The sequence below is a fragment of the Drosophila subobscura genome, chromosome A (genome assembly GCF_008121235.1).
Source record: "Drosophila subobscura isolate 14011-0131.10 chromosome A, UCBerk_Dsub_1.0, whole genome shotgun sequence".
Taxonomy (NCBI): domain Eukaryota; kingdom Metazoa; phylum Arthropoda; class Insecta; order Diptera; family Drosophilidae; genus Drosophila; species Drosophila subobscura.
Genome location: NC_048530.1, coordinates 3,561,358 through 3,577,555, shown reverse-complemented (window position 1 = coordinate 3,577,555; position 16,198 = coordinate 3,561,358). Strand labels below are relative to the sequence as shown.

Genomic DNA, 16,198 nt, shown 5'->3' with positions numbered 1-16,198 from the left:
ATGTAGAGATGTGTGTGTTTGTGTGTGGCTACAACTAGGATAATTAGACCGTTAATACACTTAGAAGTACACTTAGCCACTTGGCCACTTAGCCACAATTGAACTGACAAATTGAATACACTTTTCGCTCTCTCTCTCGCTCTCTCTCTCTCTCTGTCTCTCTATCTCTTAGTTGCTTAGCTGCAGGGGCATATGGGCGTGTCATAAGTTAAGGCGACTCTCAAGTTACTAACAACTAACACTTTTTTGTATACTTTAAACTTAACCTCTAGGCTTAGTCTTCAAAAAAAAAAAAGAAATTTATTTATTTATGTAATAGAATTAATTTTTTCAAAATGTAATTGTTGAGTGTCGCTGGCTTTCACTCTACTTAAATACTATCAGGTACTTTGGCATTTTTACTTTTTTTATGTTTTTGCTTAATGGCTACTGCATTTGCTGTCTCTCTGTCCATACTTTTATGTTCCGCACATTTTCATAGCATACATTTATGCTGCGGCGGCTACTCTACATTTTTCTTTCATTCTTTCATTCTTTTTTTTTGCGCATTTCTTGGGCATTTGTTTGGAGGAGCAACTTGTTCTGAGCACTTTCTGAAAGATATTAGTTGGACTTATTAAAGGATATTTGGGAGCATTTAAGATGCAAAAACCGAACGTAGAAATTGTGGCAAAAAGTAGCTCACACCTAGAGAATTCATTTAACAATATAAACAACATATAAAATATTTATAAAAAAGTTTAAAATGAGAGCTTGGATTGTGTGTTTTTTGTCGAGTATTCCTCCATTTAAATTATACAAATTGAAAGCCCCGCAACAAATGCCCGCGCTCTGCCGCGTATTTTCTCTTTCTTAAAGTCATTTCCCAACACTGTCTCTCTGTTGCTGCCTAACACTGTTTTGCTTTGAAGCTTAGTCTCTGTTTAGTTAGAACTGCGCTTAGCCTAGGGTTGGGGGATCCCAGCAACGGCAGGAAATTGAAGTGCAAAATGCAAGCCAAGGATGTGTGTGTCTTACCTAGGAGAGCGCTCGCTCTCTCTCTCTACCTCTCTCTCTCTCTCTCTCTCTCTCTCTCTCTGTCTGTCCCTAAGCAATATCTTTAAGTTAATTGATTCAAATTTTTGGTTGCTGAAAAAGAAAAGAAATCTTCCAATGGGCGCGTCGTACAGCCCCTAAGTCCTTACCCCATTGAACGATCCAGGATGCCGTGTCCCTTGAGATCAGTCTTCGAGTGGGCTGTGGCTTCCATTCCGCCTCTGCCGCTTAGACCGCTGTGGGTGGCGGCAGCAGCGATGAGTTGGATGAGCGCAAGTATGGATTACCGTAGATGGCGCTGTAGCGCGGATCCACACTCAAGGCCATGGAACTGGGCACCACCACATGTGTGGTGGCGGTGGCGGTGGCGGTGGCAGTGGCTGTGGCGGTGCTCTGATTGCTGCAGCTGCCATTTGGCGAGGAGCTAACCACCGAGGCCGTCGTGGACTGCAGACTGGGCAGACCGTTCTCCTGTCGTATCTCCCTGGAGCCAATGATGCTGCCCGTGAGGCTGCCACCGCTGCTGTTGGTGAGGAAAGTCATGGGCAAACTCTGACCTGGAGCGGTCTGATGATGATGATGACTCTGGTGACCCTGATGCTGCTGCTGCTGCTGCTGCTGCTGCTGCTGCTGCTGCTGCAGTTGCAGCTGGTTCTGATGATTGTTCTGCAGGATGGTGGAGCTGCCGTTGGACTTGGTGGAGCAAGTGGTCAAGTATTGAGGCGGTGGGCTGTAGTGTGTGCTGTAGTCCCCGTAGGGCACATAGCCGCCCGAAATATCCACCTTGAGATCACTGTAGTTGGAGGTGCGATCCCCGGGCTCCAGCTTGCAGCTGACGCCGCCATTCTTCGTGATTTGATGCTCGCTGATGACATCCGCTGGTGGCAGCTTGGTGCGCTTCTTGCAGCGCAAGTAAACGATCACAACGATGGTGAGCAGCAGCAGAAACGCCAGCACCGAAGTGCCACCCACAATGGTGACCAGCAGGGAGACGCTCTCTACACGCGGGGAGGGAGGGACGGTGATCTCTGGAAAGTCGAACAATGAATCGTTGTACTTACTCTTCGCTTGCAGTTGGATCTCCGCCACATCGTTGCCATAGTCATTGACCACCGTGCAGTTGTACCTGCCGTAGTGATACGCCTGGCTGTCCCGTATGATCAGCGTGCTCTTCACACCGCCGGGCACTGCGTCCACCAGAATGGAGTAGTCGTGCCCCGACTCGGAGCTTATCTCCTGCCCATTGAATGTCCAGGAGACGTGACGTGCCCGCGGCACACTGCTGGCAAAGCACTCGATCCGCGCCGTGTCCCCCACCAGTCCGTATTGAGTGCGCGGCGAGCCGATGGCCGGAGAACCCTTCAGGTAGACGTAGGCATCCGCTGTGATCTCCGCATAGCCCGGCACATTCACCTTGCAATAGTAGCGTCCGGCCGTCTCGTTGCTCACGCTGAACGTGAGGTTTGTGCTGGTGCCGACCACTCGGTCGCTTGGGTGCTGGATCCAGACAATGTCCGGCTGTGGATTGCTGTCCACCTCGCAGCTGAGCGAGACCACGCTGCCAATGTCTGCCTCCAAGGATTGCGGACGTTGCCGGAAACTGGGGGCATCTATATGGAAGGGAGGGGAGTCCCGGATTGCTAGCTGCTTCGATTTGTGTCTCAGCTTGTGTGTGTCTCTACTTACAGCTTATGTCCAGAGTTTCGCTGTCCTCGCTCTTGCCCACAGAGTTCTGCACCTCACACTTGACAATGGCATCGTGGAACTTGCGCGTCACATTGCGTATGATCTGAGGGGGAGCAAAGACACAGAGAGAGAGAGGGAGAGAGAGAGAGAGAGGGGTAAGAGATCTGTTTAATAGCTAGCTAAAATGGTGGGAACGTTAGGCCTTTCCGGTCGCCAGTCCCCGTGCAGCGCCTGAACTGGTTCCGATAATTGCTGGTCTCGGGGTAGCATTATACAACAACTTGTGGCACTTGTGGCAGCAACATTTTTATCGCAATAGTTGCTCTAATTATGCTGCTGCTGGAATGTTCAACTGCGCTGCCACTTACCATCTCAGTTTTTTGACCGCCAATAATTGGTTCGTCGTTGATGTACCAACGATAGCGGACATCGCTGGGATTGGCATCGGCCCGGCACTCGAGTCGCACTTGAGAATGCTCCACAATGCGTTGGTTGATTGATCCGACAGCTCCCGCTCCTCCTCCCGCTCCTCCTCCTGCTCCTGCTCCTGCTGGCAACACATTCACCTTGACTTTGGGCGCATACTTCACCTGGGAAAAGAGAGAGTTTTGGGCGTCAATCAATTGTGTCGCTTGACAACTGCATCAGGGCTCTGCCACACGCTGAAGGGACACTCTGTGGCATGAATTAGCTCGTCAGGCTGCCCCTTTCATTGGCATCACGTAACGTTTTGATGGTAGGCTCAGTGGGTCCTGTCCTGGCCTGACGCTTGGGGCTTACCTCGACACGTATTTTCACCGAACGATATGTGCGGTCTGCCGTGTTTTGGGCCTGGCATGTGAAGTTCGTGTTGTGGTGCTCCTTTCTGGGTGTCAGCCGCAGCACCGACTTGGCCGTGTAGCGTCGCAGATCGGGCAGCGGCATCACCGTGTACTCAATGTTATCCGTCAGCACGTTGCCCAAGCCATCGATCCACGTAATCTGCGCACACACAAAAAGAATACAGATTGTTCGTTGCATGTGGCAGGTCTTGACTCGACGTTGAACTCACCTCAGCCGCCGGCTTGCCGCCCACCGAGATGCATTCGATTTCCACCTTGCGATCCTCCGTCGCGTAGATGACCTCCCCTTGGGTTATTTTTGGCGCCTCTGGCGGCACGAGCACCGTGAGCCCCGCAAATGTCGACCGTATGGCTGGCTGGGCCTCGGGCCCGGGACTCACTTGGCACTGGTAGCGCGCATCGTCGTCGAGCATCACGGGGTAAATGTCCAGCGAGTAGTCGCCCTCCTCATCGCTGCCGACCATCGCATAGCGCTCGAAGCCGCTCAGGTCTCGGGACGTGCCCAGCCCAAAGTCATCCTTGGTCCACTGCAGGGTGCCCTGCTTGTTGATGACGCGGCAGGGCAGTGTGACGCGGGCACCCACGACGGCCGTTTGGTCCTGCGGCTCCATCGCGAAGCGCTGGTTCTGATAGCTCGTAAAGGGTGAGGCGTCGGCCACTGACGTCAGCAGCAGCAGGGGGAGCAGGGGGCGCATCAGCCTCACCATCGCCTGTCGCTGCATCGTGGGCGGCTGCGTCATCCGTGTGGCTGCAACAGACACTGGCGGGAAGAAACGAAACAGAAATATTTTGCGGTTGAGTTGCTTTGACTCTGTCTGGGATTTTGCGCCTCAAACCTAAATGAAAACATTAAAAATTGTACAAAAAAAAACAGATATTCATGTCTAAAGCTCGCTAACGATATTTGCATCTAATTTAGTTGAAACTTAGCTAATTAATTGACTAACTTTAGGGGTAACAAAATTGCAGACAGCAAAGAACATTTTTTTTTTTAATATTTTCTACTTTAAGGAGGTAAATTCCTGCCAAACATTTTGCACAAAAACTTGCTTATATAAGCAACTATTTAAAACAAAAGTACAGAAACTTTTTCAATTAACTTTAAATATTTTTAAGAATTTTATTAAAGGCAAATGCAAATTTTCTTCTAGGAAAGTGAAGACACAATATTTAATTGTTTATTGAAAAATAAATCTAAGCGATAGATTCTCCTTTTTGGGTATTTTTTTGCCACTTATTGGCCACGCAATTAGCACTAAAATTCGTTAAAAATGATTAACAATTTAGCTGCATTATTCTCTGGAACTTGTGGCAGCATTTCGGCACTTAAATGCCGAAAAATCTTTGGCATTCATTTAGCCTTGATTGATGGCTTGTGGCTCTTGCAACTTAATTAAAGTGTTTTTGATTTTTGGCTGCATTTTTTGGCAATCAACAAGCGATTATAATTATTATTGTGATTTAAAGCGGAGCCCACTTAGCTCAAGCCTTGAGCCAGGCGCCAGCCACGCCAAAAGTTGTCTTTTCTTCTTGTTCACGAATCTATTTATTTGTTTATTTATTCGTTTGTTTGTTTGGTGTTTTTTTTGTGGGGTTTGTTGTACCTCTTTTTTATGCCCCTTTTGTCCGGGGTCGGCTCTAGGTTTCGCGCATTTTGTTGTACAAATTTGATGGTGGGGAGCGGGGCACCAGCGGAACAATTGCTTCAGGGTCTTATTACTTATTATTGCGTTTATTGTGCGCCGTTTGCTGTGTGTTTCTGTTTATGTTTTCGGTTCGCTGTTAGCGCTCGTGTATTTTTATACCCGGTACTCGAAGAGTAAATAGGGTATATTGTATTTGTGCACAAAGTGAATGTATGTAACGCACAGAAGGAAACGTCTCCGACCCCATAAAGTATATATATTCTTGATCAGCATCAATAGCCGAGTCGATTGAGCCATGTCTGTCTGTCCGTCCGTCTGTCCGTCTGTCCGTCTGTCCGTCCGTCTTGTTGAGCGCCTGGATCTCAGAGACCATAAAAGCTAGAGCCACCAAATTTTGCATCCAGACTTCTGTATGCTCACACTGTTACAAGTGTATTTCAAAAATGAGCCACGCCCTCTTCCGCCCCCGCAAAAGGGCGAAAACCTCCCAAATCTACAATTTTAAAGATAAAAGAAAACTAAAAACGCCATTCCGTAGGGAATGACCATATCTATCAGATCACCAAATTGGGATCCGATTGGATCATTATTATGGCCACAATGAAGAAATTAAGTTGCAGTGGCTAAACCCACCCTGTCCAGCAGCTTTTGTTGCTTTTACACATTCTCTCATTCACACTCTGCTTCGCGCAGTGGCAGAGGCCTCTTCCCCTGACACGTCTCTGACTCATCCTCTGCCACGACTCTGCCGCTGCCTCTGCCCTGACTCTGCAGTGTGTGTCTCTAGGGGAGGGTGGCGAGCTAAAGGAGCGTGTTGGCGTGAGTAGTGTTGTTGATGTAGATGACAGATGAAGAGAAAATGTAAAATTTGACAAATAACCGCTAAGGTGCAGATGTAGTACTGAGTACCGGGTATAAGAGTTGTGACGCGGCTTAAGACGCGTCTCACAACGTTCCTCCTCGTTAATACTCATTTTTATTTTTATTCGCGTTTTATTTGGTTTTATTCGTGGTGCCCGGTCCCGGGCCCCGGAGTACGTGAGCGCCAAAGCGAATTACATTCAAATTAGTCAAAGCAGCTGCTCGAGGGGGAGTGGAAGTGATGGGGGAAGTGGCACTGCAAGTGGGCAAAACACAAAAAAAAGAGAAGACTCGAACGGGTTTACGATGTGTAAAAATCTTGGTAAATATTCACGCAAATATTCGCATGTAAAACACACACAAAAACCAACAACGAACGCAGAGCTATGAAAATATTCTAACGAGACAGCAAGTGGCTGGGAAGGAGGTCTTTGAGTTGATGTCTGAGGACTTCCTTTGAACCGGTGGGGGAAAAGGCGAAAGCAAAGTAAAGAATTTCCACGGCAGCTTCAACTAAATATTCAGCTGACAATCTGTGGGGCAGGCACATACAATATTTATCAATAATCTCGATGGAACATCTATGCCATCATTCTTTTGCGTAACTCAATCTGAGGGGCTTGTTCTCACCATGCACTGCCACTGCCACTGCCACTCACTCGCTTGGCTCCACATTTTCAGCTTCAGCTCCAGCTCCAGCTCCAGCTCCTGCGCCAGCTCCAGCTCGAGTGCCATTTGGGAGATTTGCTTAATAAATTGCAGCTACAATATATCGCATGAAGCACAATCTCAACCAATCAACCGGCACTGCCCCACAACGTATTTATTTAAGCCCGAGTAGCACAGCTCCAACCTCCGCACACCTCACAGTACACGGGGAGAATTGTATGTTTATATAGAATATATTTCATATTTTTGCACTTGGATTTGCCACCAAGTTGATGGTTTACATTTATTTTTATGTATTTACGTATTTATGCAATATTCGCCGCATTGGAAAGACTTTTTAGTGTGAATATTTCTTGGATTTGTAGAACTATTTGCAAGCTTTTCCCCCTTTTTTCGCTCAGTGCACAAGTGCTTCCCTTTTGCTGTGGCTGTCGTCGCAGTCTCTGCTGCTGCTTCGATGTACAGGTGCCGGCTCCACTGGCATTTTCTCACGCATTTTTTGTTGCTTTGTTTTTGGTTTTGTTTTTGGTTTTCCTGTAACTAGAATTTTACTATTTCTGCTGGTTTGGGGGGCTACTTCTTCTTTCTGTATATTCTGTATGGCGTTTGGGTTCTTTGTTGTTGTTGTTGTTTCTATTTCTATTTCTCTTCTTTGTGGTTCGCTTCCGCCAGAGACTGGCTGGCTGGCTGGCTGGGCCTTTCGACTAATTTCGTTTTCTTGTACGCTATTATTTCGTTTTTATTGCATTTATGCGGAAATTGGCGCCCCGTCACACGCACACACACACACACACACACACACACATATGCACACACAAATTAAACGAAATTATAACAGAAAATAAAAAATAGAAGCGCCGAAGAGCAGCACAGAAGGTGCACAGCGAAGGTCCGTAAGAAATAAACCAAAACCAAAAGCAAAAAAAAAACACCTAAAAGATGCAAGCGGAGGCAAAAGATTAGCGAAGCTTCCGTTCCGGCATGGAGTCCACAAAACGGAACCTGAAGCGGGCGAGGGACGGAGAGGGGCAGTGCCCCTGGAAATGACTCGAAATTAAAGTTGAAATCCAAATCCACATGAGGCTGTGGGAGCGCAGACCCAAACTGCAGAAGATGATGACGATGATGAGCACAGAAGGGGCCCAGAAGCTGGGATTTGGAATTGGAATTGGAATTGGGTGACTGGTGGACTGGGGGCTCGGACTCTGATGACGCTGCGTTTGGTTAGGTAATTAAAGGCGATTATAGACACGCTAGCTCCAGCATTGGTGAGTTTTCTTTTCGCTGCTGCTCTCTCTCTCTCTCTCTCGCTCCCTCTCTCTATTTGCTTTATGGGCGATAAAGATTCGGTTTCATCAACTCTTCCGAGCGATTCCAACTATCCGCTCTGCGGTGGTGCGGGGGGTAATTGATTATCTTTTTTCGATGGAACTCCCCCGACGGAATGTTGATTGAAGCCAGTCTGATTTGAGGCACAATCTGAAGAGTTCTACGAAGGAGTTTTCTTTATTTAAGCTGGAAAAGTGCAACATCTTTTCACCTATGTAAAAGCGAACGAGAATGGTGGGTGGGCGCTGGTCCAACAATACAAATCGCTCCACTCATTGGCCATGTCCGTGCACGGTAGCTGTGGGGAACCGTTGCCTCCTGTAACCCCTGGAAGCCATGGCAGTAGCAGCTGCAATTGGCCTCTCCCCCTCCCGCTGCCCCTCTTACACTCTCTAAACTCAAACAAAAAACTAAAACTCAAGTTTGAGTGAGGGGGGAGCCGAGGCCCACCTGCTGGGACTGGGCCTGGGCCTGGGGAGTGGTCGGCGTATGCCGAAAACTTTTGCCCAAGTCCAAGACCAAGTCGTGGCCAGGCGGGGGACGGCGAGGGGAGGCGAGTGTTCAATATAAATTTTTCAAAGTTATTTGTACCAGGTGGGCCTTTCTTTATTGATTTATGAGAGCCACTCTCGACGTGCCTAGCCGTGGAGTGGAGTGGAGCGAGAGAGTGAGGCGTAGGTAGAGCCACAAAGCGTGTGTTGGAGGGGGAGAGGGAGAGGGACAGGGAGAGGCGGCGAAAGCACAAGATAAACTGTAAATGACAAAAGTCTCTGCTGGCTGGCGAAGGAAGCTGCACATCCGCCGCAGCTTGCATCTAATAAACGAAACGAAACGAAACGAAGCGAAATGAAACGAAGCGAAGTGAGCGCCCAAGCTGCAGCCGAAGTGTGGAAGCAGAAGAGAGCGCGCAGCAGCAGCAGCGGAGAGAGTCTTGACGGACGGAGGAACGAACGAACGTGCAAACGGGTTTCGCGTGCAAAAGGGAGGGGAAATATCGTAATTAGTCGCAGCGATCGACAGCGACGGCGACGGCGACGGCAGAGATTCTGCTGCAGTGCAGCGACTGCGCTGCGTGACACGATCGCTGCACTGCACTGCTTGGGCCAGGCAACTCCTCGCTATGGTAGGAGTGCTGTCGGGCGTTGCCTTAGCACCTGTTCCCCAGTTACCAGTTCCAGTTCCAGTTGCAACTTGCAACTATAAATATCACAACAGATGCTGGGCATTAAAGGATGCTGCCAGGCCACGCATGCTGCAGCTGCAGCTGCTGCCCCATAGCATCTTGTGGTCGGCGCTGGACAGAGCTAGAGAGAGAGCGAGCGAGAGGGAGAGAGAGGCAGCTGCCAAGAGTTGCATGCTGGCAAAAAGGAAGCCCACTGTCCGAGGGAAGTTGCCTGACAAACAGGCAACAATCTCCTGTAGCCGCTCCAACTATGCCCCTCTGCCTCAGCCTCTGCCTCAGCCTCTGCCTGTGCCCGGTCCCCCTGCTGGGGCTGCCGCATCGATTGGAGCCACAGCCACAGAGCCACGGGCCCGAGATTTATGTGTGATAAGCGTCGCCTGAAAATAATTACTGTATCTGTGTATCTGTATCTGTATCTGGGTCTGGTCTGGTCTGGCATCCAGCAACGAGCGACGGGCGAGCACCAGCGAAAATTGAAAACTGGAGCGGAAAGCGCATGGAACGGAAATGTTTTTTTCCTTCTTCATAGAAATATTTCTTCGCTCGTTTTTGTTTTCCCAGTGATTGGCATTTGGCGGCTGCTCGTTGAGAGAGGAAGCGGGGGGCGGGACGGCGGTGCGGCGGGACGGGCGCCTCCTAAAGTGCCGGATTGCGGCATCAAGCGGGTATTATCTTGGGAAAAGGCGAAGCAATCAGCTTTTGTCTGCAAAACAGTTGCTTGCCGGCGGGGGATAGCGATCAAACTTTATTGACGATTGACGACAAGCAGTGCAGCATAAAGCAGTGCAAAAGTTTGTGTGTAATTCCTCGTACATGCATACATACATATACATACATACATACATACATACAAACATACATATTATGTACATAGAAATGCACCAAATAGCTGACAAATTATTTGACGCATTTATTAATAACAATTCTGACAACTCTGGCAATTGTTTAATTGAGTCCAAGAACAAATCGAACTGCTTGTAATCAGCACAAACATAGCTGTGCATGTAAATATGTATTTACATATGTAAATATGTATTTACATATGTAATTATGTATGTACCTACATTCCCTGCATCATCTTAATTCTGAGACTGCCAGGCCTCAACATTAACTGTCAGCAAAAGTGTCGACTGTACTTGAAAGCCGCAACAAGGATGCCTCAACCCGTCTTACTCCTGACAGCCTTTCCCTCTCTCTCTCTCTCTCTCTCTCTCTCTCTGACACACATGCAACAGCCGTCTGCCTGCCCTTCGGGGACCGGTTAACCCTTTACGAAACAGCAGCAAAAAAGCGGAGCTCAAAAAACTGGGGGAGAAGTACGAGTAAGGCTACTTAAAGGACTTTTGCTGGCAAAACGAAAATGGCAACAAAACGGAAGAGCCAGGCCAAAAGAGTGAGAAAGAGGAAACGGCACAAAGGCATATTGGTCGGGCCGGGAGCCCAGAGTTCGGCAGAGATTAGGACAATTAAAAAAGGGAATGCTTAACAATTAAAATCAATTTGTGTGTTGGTGTGTGCCTCTGCCCTGCATCTGACTCTCCTCCTCTCGTTCGCTTCTTGACCGTATCTCCTTTTGGGTGATTCTGTTGACAATTTGTTTGCTCGAACAAATCAACTAAAAGGCAACGGCTAAGTGGCAAAAGGAGAAAGCCGAAGCCAGAGCCAAAGCCAAAGGCAGATCCACAGCCAGAGTCAAAGGCAAGAGCCAGCGCAGAAGAGGGCAGCGAAGTGGGAGCCAAAGAGGATGAGGCCGAACAATGATGGCTTCCAGGGATTCAATTTGGGGCACATCGGCAGCGGCATGCCCCTCCCTCTCCGTCTGATTAAGAGGCCAAAGGAGCCCAAGACAAATATCCCTGTGTGTGTGTGTGTTTGTATGTGTGTGTGTGGGGGGGGCCCTCAAGGCAAAAGCCTGGCTAAATGGAGTACCGGGATCACAGAGAGCCCCTAGCCAGAGGCTCGAGCCGGAGCCGGAGCCCCAGTCCGGGTCCGGGTCCAGTGTCAATAAAAAGGCAACGGCCAAAAAATAAACTTAAATCGCCTATTAATGGCCCACACACACAAACACACAGACACACTCAGGACCAAGTCCTTGGCAGGACTACAAAGTCAGCAAAAGTTAACACAACAGTAAACGCCAGTTAAAAAGGTCATTCCTCTCTCTCTCATCCTTTCAGGGGAAAAACTCAATCTACAGATAAACAGTTGAAGGAGCAAAGCACGAATCCACTGCAGTACAGTGTTGGTTAATGTAGGAATTACCTTTGAAAAAAAATAACAGAAATAATACATCAATATTTGCTTCAAGGAGTGCGAAGAGTATTTTGTTGAAGGAGTTCTGTTTCCAGTGTTGGGTAACTCCGCTTAAAAGTTATACCTTAATCAACACTAAAAATGTTTAAGGCATTTATTAGAATTTAAGTTAGACTTGCAGCAAAACATCGAACTGTGTTTTCTTTTGTAATTGTTTGACACTATTTTACAGCACTGTTCAGCACAATGAAAGTCTGTCGGGAAGCCACCAAAAAAGATTAATGAGATGCCAAACACACAACTCGATCGATCGCAGCTCGGATTTCATAATTTTAATCAATTTAATTTCGAATCAATTCGAGACAGCGAACCGAACCCCCCACCGAGTCCCCGACCAGTGTTGGCTAACACGCTTCGCATGGCTTAGCATATCATGACCGAGCCAGCGACCGGGCCAGTTAAGTTATTCATCAATTCTCTGCAGCTTCAGCTCCGCTCCGACTGGCAGGGTGGCAGGAGGGAGGAGGGAGGAGGAGGGAGGAGGCGAATGGCTGTAGAAAAACTAAGAAAAACTTGTTAACCGTGTATAATTAAAGCATCTGGAATCGATCTGACTCTCATTAGCATAATTCTAACATAATTCCTGACATGCCCGGGCATAAAATTATGAAACAAACCCATAGATGTGCGGACGAGAGAGGCAGGCAGACAGCCAACGAGCCGCCGGTGCCCAGCAGCAGCCCAAAACTCCAAATAAAATCATAAGAGAAAATGATGACAGACGAGCAGACGAGCAGGAAGAGGTGTATGTGCTACACACACACACACACACTCGACTGGAGAGCGGGGGGGTCTCTGGTCTCTTGTCTCTTGTCTCTGGTCTTGTGGTATTGTGGATTGGGCTTTGGGGCTTTGGGTTTTCGAGGTTTGGGGAGAGCCACAATGAAAGTTGCTTGGCCACATCGAAGCTGAATTTCAATCAGTAAATTGAACACCTGAACTTAACTGATTTCGTGGTTGGTTTCTTTTTCTTCGTCTCCCTTCTTCTGTTGCTGTGGCCGTTGTTCTTCTTCGCCCCGCGACAGCAACAAAAGGCAAGGGCAGAACAAGTTGAGGTCGGAGCAGCAGCAGCAGCAGCAGCAGCAGCAGCAGGAAATTAAGCCAGGCCAAGAAAAGATACTTCGGCTCTGAGATACTCGGCTCTGTCACTGCAACAATGACAAGAAGAAGCCGCTGGCTGGCTGGCTGGCTGGCTGGCTGGCGGGCTGGTTGGGGCAGTCCGGGCCAGCAGCTGTCGCCTCTCGAACAGCATTTTGGGGTCTCAGTCTGCTGATTGGGTTCGACTACAGGTTCGGGGTTCGAGGTTTGGGTTTTGGTTTTGTTTTTGGTTGTGGTTTTGGGTTCCCCCGTTTGACTTCAGCTTCTCCACTTTACTTTAGCATTTTTTTCCAATTCATGTTTATGGTTTTGTATTACAAGCGATCTCTGTGCCCGTGCCCGGCGACTTTCAGCCAAGAGAGTCCGAGATTTGTATAACTTTAAGCCTTATTAACATATTTTATGCTCCATTCGAGTTCCATTCCAAGTCCAAGTTCGCCCACACACATATCCAAGCATTTTTTGTTGTCTTTTTATTATTTCACTTCATTCCGTTGCGTTGCTGCCCCCTGCCCCAGCAGCGCGGAGAGCGTGTGGGCCGACGCTTTGACATAGATCGATCCAAGCCGAAGCCGAAGCCGAAGCACAGCAAGCAGCTTGAGTCGCAGCCGCAGCCGCAGTCGCAGTCATAGACGAAGCCGCAGTCGCAGAGCTTGGAGATGAAGCCATGCGATTGTCGATGTCGTAAGAGAACAGCAGCAGCAGCAGCAGCAGCAGCAGCTCGAGAGGTGTTGCTGGCGGATGAACTTAGCTGCGATGGTAAAGCAGTTCTACGGCTTTCAAATACAATATATATTTTTGGCAACAATTATTAATTGAATTATTAATTAATTACTCCAGCTCCTACCCAATCTTTATCTACAAATTTCATGGACATATTTCCGCTAGTTCCCATATTTAGTGTTTTTTTGTAGTGTTTTCTTTTCGAATTAGCAGCCAGCCAAAACGACAATTGCCTGACCAGAGAATCTGTAAAATCTTCACTTGACAGCTGTCGCTGGTCGTGTTTTTTGGGCACCCTGATACCTGGTTGGAGTGGGGTGGGGGACTGGCAGCACAAAAGACCGAAAGAACGAACAAGGGGAACGGCAACGTAACGAGAAGAATAAACAATCTTGGCCGGCTGCTACCTCAGCTCTGTGTGGCTCTCTCAATGGGTTATTCCTTTGTCCGTTTTTTTTTTCTGGGGTGCCCTGCCTTCATGCGGCTAATTGAGTTATACGATTCTGTGCCCCAAGCCCCAACCACATGACACTGCAGCAAGTGCAGGCAGGGATCCGGAACAGGGAAAAAGGAGGGAGAGAGAGAGGGAGAGAGAGAAAGAGGAAACCTATTTTAAATCGACAACCAGAAATATCCACAAAAATACAAATCAATTCAATAAATAAGAGCCAGCAGATGCGAAAAGAAAGAGACCTTTTTTTGTGTTGGTTTTCCACCAAACAGAGACAGGTATGGAACACAGGTGGGGCCCCCCACCACCACCACTCCACTCTGCACTCCACTCTGCTGTGTGGGGCCACACAAAAAAACAGACTTCGTCGCGGCTTTGGTTGGGGTTTGGGTTTGGGTTTGGGTTCGGGTTTAGTTAGTGCATTCAGTTAGAGGCGATGCAATGCGATGCGATGGGACGCGAGACTCTGCCCAATTCGAGTCGAATCGCAGCGTATTGAAACGTGTTAGAAAAGAGCAATAATAATGAACACAGCGACAGATGCAGCGGCGAGGTGGAGAAGTGAGAGAGGGAGGCAGAGACGGCGCAAGCAACAGAAGCTAGAAGCAGAGACGGCGCAAGCGACAGAGGCAGAGGCAGAGGCAGCGCAAGAGCAAGCGACGGAGGCAGAGGCAGAGGCAGCGCAAGAGCAAGCGACGGAGGCAGAGGCAGAGGCAGCGCAAGAGCAAGCGACGGAGGCAGAGGCAAAGGCAGCGCAAGAGCGAGAGCAACGGACAGAGCCGGAGACAGTGCAGGCGGCGACAGTACCTGTGACAGCGACAGCGACAGCGACAGCGAAAAGGTGCAGAGGCAGACCCACCCGATGCACCGATGTCTGAGATCCAAATACAGTTTTTCCCGCTGATTCCGATTTCGAATACGAATACGAATACGAATCCGATTTGGGGCTAGCAGCGACCCACTCAGAGTTGTCAGGTTTTTCCTTCTGTCGTTTGATTGCTTTGTGGTCGACCGTTATATTGGTGGGTTGTGTGGGCGTAGGTCTAGCCCCTGCTCTCACTCTCTCTCTCTGTGTATCTCTCTGTGTGGCTGCTGCTGCTGCCTCCACTGGCGACACCTTCAGCCCCAGCCCCAGCCTCAGTCTCTGTGTCGCCTAAATCCGATTATAACTAATTATTATGGACGCAAAACTTGAGTCGCTGCAGCGCCAAGGGCTTGGCGTGGGCCACTCTTTGTGTCTCTATTTGCTCGGCTCGCCGTTTGTTTTTACACATTTTTTTCGTCGTATTTTTCTTTATTCCTATTCGAGTTGGGGGTTTTCTTCGTGGACATTGTGTAATGCCACTCGTATGACCGTAACAAGCAATGCTCTGAGCCCCCCGTCACCCACAACACGATGTGAGTGAGAAATCTGCCACAAGCAGAATTGTGCAAGATTTAAACAGAGCAAAGAGTACCCATTGTAGGAGGGAAGGGAATACCTCCATGGCTATGGAGCGCTGACAATCGGAATTATAGCAATTGATTTTTCAGTCGCGTTGCAGGGTGGAATTCAGTCAGACATCGAGAGGGGTGCCTCTTCCTACACTTAAGCTTTGATTTTATGTTTCATTCAAATAAACTAAAAATATTTAACATATTTAATTGAATTTAGGGAGCTTCATATTTATAGTAAATGTAAAAATGTAAACTGAATATTTATTTGCTTACTGACTTTCTGCCACAATTCTGACTCATTTTCTTTCAGGAAGTTCTTTTGTGTTAATCAATTTTCTGGTTGCACTTTTGCACTTTTGTTTATTGCCTTTAATGCATTTTTTCAAGAATGTTTTCTCAGCTCTGCTGAATGCTGAAACTTATGGCTAGACTTACCTTTTAGAGCGAAAGTTTCTCGGGTTCTCGTTGCTGTGGCAGCTGCAAGGAAAAGAACGGGGAAAAGTCAGATTATTATTTGTATTTGTGTTTTTATTTTTATATCCCCGATGCCCTGCTGTGTGTGTGTTAATTTTCTCTTCTGTGTGTGTGTTTGTGTGTGTTTTGTTTGCACAATATTAATTGTTGTTCATAATGTTTCTTGTTCTTTTGGCTATGTTTTTGCTGTTGTTCCGGCTCTCGGCGCTCGGCGCTCGGCGCTCGGCTCTCTTGTGTTCATCATTTTTTCCCTTGGCCATAAACACGCACAGGCCGTGTTTGGCAGCGATGGGCTTCCGCATTCATTGCTCTTTTATAGGGCACAAAATGTTTATTAGACATAATGTACCCACACACAGGCCCCTTCCCCCCCTCCTACTCTAACGAAGGAACGAACAAAAAACCACAACTTGTCGGGCATCACGCATATTTCGCATAAAAAGAGTCAACA

At 48.1% G+C, this 16,198-nt stretch overlaps 1 protein-coding gene and 1 pseudogene across 1 annotated transcript; both read right to left on the bottom strand.

The window, feature by feature from the left end:
• LOC117893158 overlaps window positions 1-16,198 on the bottom strand; it is an 84,057-nt pseudogene that overhangs the window by 51,761 nt on the left and 16,098 nt on the right.
• Window positions 250-4,318, bottom strand: LOC117889658 (irregular chiasm C-roughest protein). The gene is made up of 6 exons (XM_034794113.1): window positions 3,773-4,318; window positions 3,502-3,702; window positions 3,090-3,311; window positions 2,722-2,824; window positions 2,097-2,645; window positions 250-2,033 (listed from the first exon to the last, which is right to left on the bottom strand). Exons 1-6 carry the CDS (start codon window positions 4,301-4,303, stop codon window positions 1,264-1,266), a joined length of 2,376 nt encoding a protein of 791 aa, XP_034650004.1. The 5' UTR covers window positions 4,304-4,318; the 3' UTR covers window positions 250-1,263.